Source organism: Gekko japonicus, unplaced genomic scaffold, assembly GCF_001447785.1.
Source record: "Gekko japonicus isolate JY-2015 unplaced genomic scaffold, Gekko_japonicus_V1.1 scaffold5322, whole genome shotgun sequence".
Taxonomy (NCBI): domain Eukaryota; kingdom Metazoa; phylum Chordata; class Lepidosauria; order Squamata; family Gekkonidae; genus Gekko; species Gekko japonicus.
The window spans coordinates 15178-24079 of record NW_015164797.1 but is presented as its reverse complement, the minus strand read 5'-3'; the positions used below and the strand labels follow the sequence as shown (position 1 = coordinate 24079).

Below are 8902 nucleotides of genomic sequence, written 5' to 3'. Positions count from 1 at the left end.
AAAGGTTTCTCCCCTGTGTGGGTTCTTTGGTGCTTATGAAGAGTGCTCCTGTCACTGAATCTCTTTCCACACCCTGAGCATTCAAAAGGTTTCTCCCCTGTGTGGGTTCTTTCATGCTTCTGAAGAGTGTTACTGTCACTGAATCTCTTTCCACACCCTGAGCATTCAAAAGGTTTCTCTCCTGTGTGGGTTCTCAGATGCTGTTGAAGACTCCAACTCTGACTGAATCTCTTTCCACACTCTGAGCATTGAAAAGGTTTCTCGCCTATGTGGGTTATCTGATGCTTCTGAAGACTGCCACTACGACTTAATCTTTTCCCACAGTCTGAACATTCAAAAGGTTTCTACCCTGTGTGGGTTCTTTGATGCTTCTGAAGTTTGTCGCTCCGACTGAATCTTTTCCCACAGTCTGAACATTCAAAAGGTTTCTCCCGTGTGTGGATTCTTTGATGCTCTTGAAGAGTGCTACTGTTAATGAATCTCTTTCCACACACTGAGCATTCAAAAGGTTTCTCTCCTGTGTGGGTTCTCAGATGCTGTTGAAGACTCCAACTCTGACTGAATCTCTTTCCACACTCTGAGCATTGAAAAGGTTTCTCCCCTGTGTGGGTTCTTTGATGCCGCTGAAGATGGCTACTCTTACTGAATCTCATTCCACACCGTGAGCATTCAAAACGTTGCTCCCCTGTGTGGATTCTTTGATGCGCCTGACGATTCCTACTGTGATTGAATCTCTTTCCACACTCTAAGCATTCAAAAGTTTCTCCCCAGTGTGGGTTCTTCGATGCCTCTGAAGAGAGCTACTGTCACTGAATCTCTTTCCACACTCTAAGCATTCAAAAGTTTCTCCCCAGTGTGGGTTCTTTGATGATATTGAAGAGTGCCACTCCGACTGAATCTCTTTCCACACTCTAAGCATTCAAAAGTTTCTCCCCAGTGTGGGTTCTTTGATGATATTGAAGAGTGCCACTCCGACTGAATCTCTTTCCACACTCTAAGCATTCAAAAGTTTCTCCCCAGTGTGGGTTCTTTGATGATATTGAAGAGTGCCACTCCGACTGAATCTCTTTCCACACTCTAAGCATTCAAAAGTTTCTCCCCAGTGTGGGTTCTTTGATGATATTGAAGAGTGCCACTCCGACTGAATCTCTTTCCACACTCTAAGCATTCAAAAGTTTCTCCCCAGTGTGGGTTCTTTGATGATATTGAAGAGTGCCACTCCGACTGAATCTCTTTCCACACTCTAAGCATTCAAAAGTTTCTCCCCAGTGTGGGTTCTTTGATGATATTGAAGAGTGCCACTCCGACTGAATCTCTTTCCACACTCTAAGCATTCAAAAGTTTCTCCCCAGTGTGGGTTCTTTGATGATATTGAAGAGTGCCACTCCGACTGAATCTCTTTCCACACTCTAAGCATTCAAAAGTTTCTCCCCAGTGTGGGTTCTTTGATGATATTGAAGAGTGCCACTCCGACTGAATCTCTTTCCACACTCTAAGCATTCAAAAGTTTCTCCCCAGTGTGGGTTCTTTGATGATATTGAAGAGTGCCACTCCGACTGAATCTCTTTCCACACTCTAAGCATTCAAAAGTTTCTCCCCAGTGTGGGTTCTTTGATGATATTGAAGAGTGCCACTCCGACTGAATCTCTTTCCACACTCTAAGCATTCAAAAGTTTCTCCCCAGTGTGGGTTCTTTGATGATATTGAAGAGTGCCACTCCGACTGAATCTCTTTCCACACTCTAAGCATTCAAAAGTTTCTCCCCAGTGTGGGTTCTTTGATGATATTGAAGAGTGCCACTCCGACTGAATCTCTTTCCACACTCTAAGCATTCAAAAGTTTCTCCCCAGTGTGGGTTCTTTGATGATCTTGAAGATTGTCTCTCCGACTAAATGTCTTTCCACACTCTGAACATTCAAAAGGTTTCTTCCCTGTGTGAGTTCTTTGATGCTCTTGAAGATTGCCACTCCGACTGAATCTCTTTCCACACTCTGAACATTCAAAAGGTTTCTGCCCTGTGTGGGTTCTCTGATGCAGTTGAAGATGGCCACTCCGACTGAATCTCTTTACATACATTGAGCATTCAAACAGTTTCTCCCCTGTGTGGGTTCTTTGATGACATTGAAGACTGCCGCTCTGACTAAATCTCTTGCCACACTCTGAACATTCAAAAGGCTTCTCCCCTGTGTGGGTTCTTTGATGCTTTTGAAGATTGCCACTCTGTCTGAATCTCTTTCCGCACACTGAGCATTCAAAAGGTTTCTCTCCTGTGTCAGTTCTTTCATGCTTCTGAAGAGCGCTACTGTCACTGAATCTCTTTCCACACACTGAGCATTTAAAAGGTTCCTTGCCTCTATGTATTCTTTGTTGCACAAGGAGCTGTGATCTATTTCTGAAGTACTTTCCACATTTAGTGGATTTATTTGCCTTCATTATACTTTTCTTTGCAAAATGTACATTACGCTGTCTGCCATCTCTCTTCTCAATCATATTGCTACATTTCTTTCTCTTAGGTCTCCCTCGATTCCTGACATTTTCTTTCATGTCTTCATTTTTAACCCTTTCTGGCCGTTGGTGATGAAGTTTTGCATCCGCCTCAGTCCTTTGATCATCCTCTGCTGGAATAAAAAGAGAGATCCTGTTAGCATCTGGGAGAGCTGGTAAGGTCCAAAGGCATATTATATGACTGCAGGAGGAAAGCATTGACGGTCCTTTGGCCTCATCCAGCTTGGCTGATTTTAACCCAGCAGAGCTCTGAAAAGCAGCAGGAGACAGAGATGCTAGAGGGGTGTTTTTTATTTGCTTTCAGCTGAGGAGATTTAGCCGAGTGTACTGTGTGGGAGTGAGATTTAAGTTGTTGCAGAGTCCAGGCTGCTTGAGAAAGGGTGATTGACTGTAATTGGATTGCCTGGGTGTAAATTGAATACCTGCTGGCCCTGCCCTCTTCTGTGTGAAGCTTCTATTTAAGGGTGCACCTCGCCAGAGGCAGAGCTGACCCAGCTGAGCTCTGAAAAGCAGTAGGAGACAGAGCTGCCAGAGGGGTGAGTGTTTTTTATTTGCTTTCAGCTGAGGAGATTTAGCTGAGTGTACTGAGTACACTGGCTTCTATTGAAGACTGCACCTTGCCAGAGATATGAGCCTCTGGCATGAGACAAAGGGCTCTTGGCCTAGGGACTCTTGGCCTGGGGGCTCTGTAAGAAGCCCGGGAAGAGCCAGAAAGCCAGGGCCCTGGTATCCTTGGGCTCCCAGTAAGGAAAGTAGATTTGTACAAGGAGAACCACATAAATACAAAGGGTTTTAAAAGGGGGGTTATATATAATTATTATTTTTAAAGCAATTATGAAGCCAGAATGCCAGCAGTGGGTTGGGGGCTATCCAGTGTTTTGCACAGTGTCATATGTATGACTGTTTGCCCACTGGACAGAAGCCTTGGGTGTGTGCCCGGTGCAAGGAGCTCCTGGTTCTTGGGAAATGAGTTTGAACCTTTGAGGCCAAGGTAGCAGACCTGAACAAGCAGAGACAGTCAGGCAAGCGCATGAAGAAGACTGGTAGCCCTGCTGCTGTCAGGGAGCATGAGGGTCAAGGAAATAGGGCACCATGCTGAGGGTAAGGGGAATGTGCCCTCTGAAGGAACTTTTTTAATATGTTGGAATCTAGTCTTACGAGGAAAGGCTGAAGGAGTTGGGGTATGTTTAGCCTGGGAAAGAGAAGGCTTATTAGAGGGGACATGACTGCAGTCTTCAAATATCTGAAGGGCTGTCATGGAGAAGATGGAGCAGATCTATTCTCTCTTGCTCTGGATTGCAAGACTAAAACTTCCTAACTGTAAGAGTGGTTGAGCAGTGGAACAGACTTCCTCGGGAGTTGGGGGATGCTCCGCTGGACAACCAACTTTCGGGTATGTTGTAGGGCTATCTTTCGGCTATGCTCCTGCAGAGTGCAAGAGGTTGGACTAGATGACCTGCAAGGTCCCTTCCAACTCTAACATTCTATGATTCAGCACCAAGGAACCATCCCTGGGCAGGGAAGGGTTCTTGGTGACTGGTGATTCGATCCTTAGGCAGGTAGACAGCTGGGTGGTGAACCCGCGTACCTGGTGTGAAGGTAGCGGACATTCTCTGTGTGTTCTAGGTAGGCTGATAAGAAAGTGCTGGGGTGGTCGTGGTACACGTTGGCACCAACGATGTGGGGAAATGCAGTCGCGAGGTCCTGGAGGAAAAATTTAGGCTGCTGGGCAGGAAACTTAGGTCCAGGACCTCAAAGGTAGCCTTCTTAGAAGTGCTACCTGTTCCACGCCCAGGCCTGGAGAGACAGGCACAGATCAGCAGTCTCAATGCGTGGATGGTGTAGGGGGGAAGGGTTCAAGTTTGTTAGGCACTGGGATGCTTTTTGGAACCAGAGGGAGCTGTACAAAAGGGACGGTCTCTACTTGTCCCGAGAAGGAACCAGGCTGCTGGCGCTTAAAATCAGAAAGGTGGAAGAGCAGTTTTTAAACTGAATATTGGGAGAAAGCAGACAGGAGATTAAGAGTCTCTGGTTCGGGATGGCTCATCTCAAAGAGATGAAGGGGTAGCTGTTACTTTTCTACAGGGAAATGGATTAGAATTGTCCACTGAGACGAACAATATGGACTTCCTGGCAAGGTCTCAAGGCAGCAGGAGGAAGGTTGCAGACCTAACATGCATGGGAAATTATAGATGTTTATATGCAAATGTTAGAAGTCCCCGAGGTAAAACTGGTGAGTTGGAATGCCTGGTGTTGGGGGGGGGGAATAAACACTGTGGGTATTTCAGAAACTTGGTGGGACGAGGAAAATCAGCGAGATATGGTGATTCCTGGTTATAAATTATGTCAGAAGGATGGAGGTGAAGGGTTGGAGGTGGGGTGGCTCTGTATGTCTGAGAGGGTATACAGTCCAGTAAGACTGAGAGGGTAAGAGAATTGGATTTGCTTCTGGAAATGCTATGGGTTGAAATAGTGGACCCAAAAGAAATCTTAACACTAGGAGTTGTTATTGCTCACCAGATCAAAAGACAGAGGATTATATAATGATGAATGAATTAAAGATAGCGGCTAGACAAAATAACTGTGTCGTAATCAGTGTTCCCTCTAAGCTTCCAGGTGACACATTTTTGTCTTGGCTCAGGAAGGGATGGCTCCAGAGCAAACTGTCAGCTAGCTGCCATTGAGGCTGGTGTGTGTGTGTGGGTGTGGGGGGAACGTCCTCTGATCGGTATGTTAACTTCCGTTTCTCTCTCTGCCTGGGATGCCCTGTTATCTGTATGTTTTATGAGCCTATCCTTGAGCACCTCTCTGTAACGTCTTCTCTGGGAACGTCAGTCCATTATTTCCTGGCGGGCCCCTTCTGCTCTGGGCGATTGGCTCTGTGCCTATGTATGACCCCTTTTGAACTGAGTCTATCCCACATCCCCACACTTTTAATAATTGGAAGGGACCCTGCAGGTCATCTAGTCCAACCCCCTGCCCTGTTCAGAAGCATAGCCAAAAAGATAGTCCTACGACATACCCGAAAGACTGTCGTGCAGCCTCTGCTTGAAAACGTCCAGTGAAGGAGCATCCACCATCTCCCGAGGCAGACTCTTCCACTGCTCAACCACTCTTACAGTTAGGAAGTTTCTCTACAGCTTAGAGGGAGCATTGGTCATCATAGGTGATTTTAAGTACCCACAGATTGATTGGTTCAATATGTGTTCAAGTCGGGAAAAAGAGACTGAGTTTCTATCCTTGATCCTTTCCAGTCCGGCTCCCGCCCTGGCCATGGGACGGAGACGGCCCTGGTCGCCCTTACAGATGACCTCTGTAGACATCTGGATCGAGGCGGGTCAGCGCTGCTGTTATTAGATTTAACAGCACCGTTTGATAAGGTCTATTGCGGTCTTTTGATCCACCGCCTTGCTGCCGTAGGAGTCCAGGGGCCTGCCTTGAAATGGTGTTCCTCCTTCCTCCATGGTTGGGGACAGAGGGTGGCTCTGGGCGAGAGTGTCTCCCCGCGATACCCGCTAGAATATGGAGTGCCGCAGAAGGCGATCCTGTCACCAATGTTGTTTAATATCTACATGCGCCCCCTCGCCCAGTGAGTCCGAAGGTATGGGCTGGGTCCTGTACCTGGGTCGTGGGGGGGGTTGGACGTTGGCATCAGGCTTCCCACTCTGGAAGGGACCCCTCTGGTGCCGGTCCAGTCGGTGAAGAGCCCAGGAGTAGCGCTGGATACCCCCTTATCTAGGGAGGCCCAGGTGGCTGCTGTCGCCAGGTCTGCCTCTTTCCATCTTAGGTCAGGCGACTGAAGCCCAATCTGCTCCCCTGGGACTTAGCTACCTGATATGAGGGGACACGTGGGGAGGAAACTGAAGGGAAAAATAGAAAGGGTCAAAACCATTGGGGAAGCTTGGAAACTATTTAAAAAAAAAGAGGGGGGGGGGGGGGGCGCCTGCTGATGTCAACGCCTGTGCGGCTCACGTCTGGCATCTGCTCTGTCAGCTGCATTGGCTGCTGGTTGAGTACTGGATCCGCTTCAAGGTGCTGGTAATCACTTTCAAAGCCTTATACGGCCTGGGACCAACCTACCTAAGGGACCGCCTCTTCCCACTTACGCCTCGGAGAGAGTTACGCTGTGAGAGTAAACATCTCCTGGTGATGCCTGGCCCAAAGGACATCCGCCTAGCCTCTACCAGGGCAGGGGCTTCTTTCGCCCTGCCCCCCACCTGGTGGAACACGCTCCCTATTGTGGTCAGGGCCCTGCAGGATCTCATGCAATTCCGTTTGATAAGGTCTATTGCCCCCCTTCCGAGGTTGCGGTCTCCCACCCACTGATAACCAGTCATACTTCATTACATCAATGGGCCGGATTCTCCCTACAGCAAGCGTGACTATTGATTTTATATGTTTTAATGTGTTTTAAATGTTGTGACCCGCCCTGAGCCTGTTGACAGGAGAGACGGGATATAAAACTGAAAAATAAAATAAATAAAAATAAATAGACACTTTCAATGACTGTGCTATGAAACAGATGGTCACAAAACCTACCAGGGGAGAGGCGATCCTGGATTTGGTCCTATGTAAGACCTGGTGAGAGATGTAAAAGGGATTGCACCGCTTTCCACTGATTTCAATGTTTGTATAAATAGGGAGTTTCCCAAAAAGACTGACACAACCATTTTTAACTTTAAAAGGGGTAACTTCTCTGATATGAGGGGATATGTGGGGAGGAAACTGAAAGGAAAAATAGAAAGGGTCAAAACCATTGGGGAAGCTTGGAAACTATTTAAAACTACGATCCTAGAAGCTCAAAAAATATATATTCCGCAGGTTAGGAAAGGCACAAATAGGTATACAAAAAGGTCTGCATGGTTAACAAACAAAGTAATGGAAGCTGTAAAAGGTAATTCCGTTAAGCGGTGGAAAGCTAGTCTCAGTGAGTTTGATAAAATGGAACACAGGCTGTGGCAAATAAAATGCAAGTCTGTGATCAGAGAGGCAAAAAGGGACTATGAGGAGCATATTGCAAAAAACATAAAGACCAACAATAAAACTTTCTTCAAATACATTAGAAGCAGGAAACCAGCTAGGGAGGCAGTGGGGCCCTTGGATGACCAAGTGGTAAAAGGAGCCCTGAAGGATGATAGGGAAAAGAAGCTGAATGCATTTTTTGCCTCTGTCTTCACTGTGGAACATGAGAAGTGCTTACCCACTCCAGAATCACTGATTTCGGGAGGGGAGTTGAAAGACCTGAGTCAGATTGACGTGATGAGAGAGGAAGTCCTATGACTGATAGACAACTTAAAAACTAGTGTCCTGGCCCCACTGGTGGACCTCCTGATGGCACCTGGTACCTTTGGCCACTTTGTGACAGTGTTGGACTAGATAGGCCATTGGCCTGATCCAACATTGTCTTCTCTTATATTCTTAATCACCCCTCCATCGTTCTCCAAAATATGCAGTACTGAAGGATACCTCACCTCCTAAGAACATAAGAGAAGCAAAGCGGTACAATCACTTTTACATCTCTCACCAGGTGTTGGGTGTTACTTAGGACCAAATCCAGGATCGCCTCTCCCCTGGTAGGTTCTGTGACCATCTGCTCCATAGCACAGTCATGGAGAGAGTCTAGAAACTCACTCTTTTTCCCAACTAGAACACGATCAATATGTGGGTAGTTAAAATCACTTATCACAGCACAGTTCTTTTGTCTAGCTGCTATCTTTAATTCATTCATCATTTTATAATCCTCCTCTATCTTTTCCGGTGGGCGATAACAAACTCCCACTGTTAAGCTTCCTTTTGGACCCACAGCATTTCCAGAAGTGAATCCAGTTCTCTTACCCTCTTAATCTTACTGGACTGCATCACCCTCTCAGACATACAGAGCCACCCCACCTCCAACCCTTCCCCCCCTATCCTTCCGATATAATCTATAACCAGGAATCACCGTATCCCACTGATTTTCCTCATCCCACCAAGTTTCTGAAATATAGTGAATCCAGTTCTCTTACCCTCTTAATCTTACTGGACTGCATCACCCTCTCAGACATACAGAGCCACCCCACCTCCAACCCTTCCCCCCCATCCTTCCGATAAAATCTATAACCGGGAATCACCGTATCCCACTGATTTTCCTCATCCCACCAAGTTTCTGAAATATCCACAAATACCCATTTCCTCTCCCAAAACTAAGCATTCCAACTCCCCGATTTTGCCTCGGACTCTTCTAGCATTTGTGTATGAAAACCTATAGTTTCCCATGCATGTTAAGCCCACAACCTTCCTCTTGCGGCCTTGAGACCTTGCCAGGCAGTCCCTATCGTTAGCCACAGTCTCAGTGGGCAATTCTAATCCATTTCCTTGTAGAGAAGTAACAGCTACCCCTTCATCTCTCTGAGATGAT

General features: G+C 46.8%; 1 protein-coding gene and 1 pseudogene across 1 annotated transcript in view; both read right to left on the bottom strand.

Moving 5' to 3' along the window:
- The window catches only part of LOC107109170, a 2858-nt pseudogene extending 1786 nt beyond the window's left edge, over positions 1–1072 (bottom strand).
- A 773-nt stretch (positions 1073–1845) lies between these two features.
- Positions 1846–8902, bottom strand: part of LOC107109169 (zinc finger protein 239-like) — a gene marked incomplete at its 3' end in the record, with an annotated part of 9264 nt that continues 2207 nt past the window's right edge. Inside the window, exon 2 of the mRNA XM_015409742.1 lies at positions 1846–2618. Within this exon, the coding sequence (XP_015265228.1) occupies positions 1846–2618 (773 nt within the window). The remainder of the gene's footprint in view (positions 2619–8902) is intronic.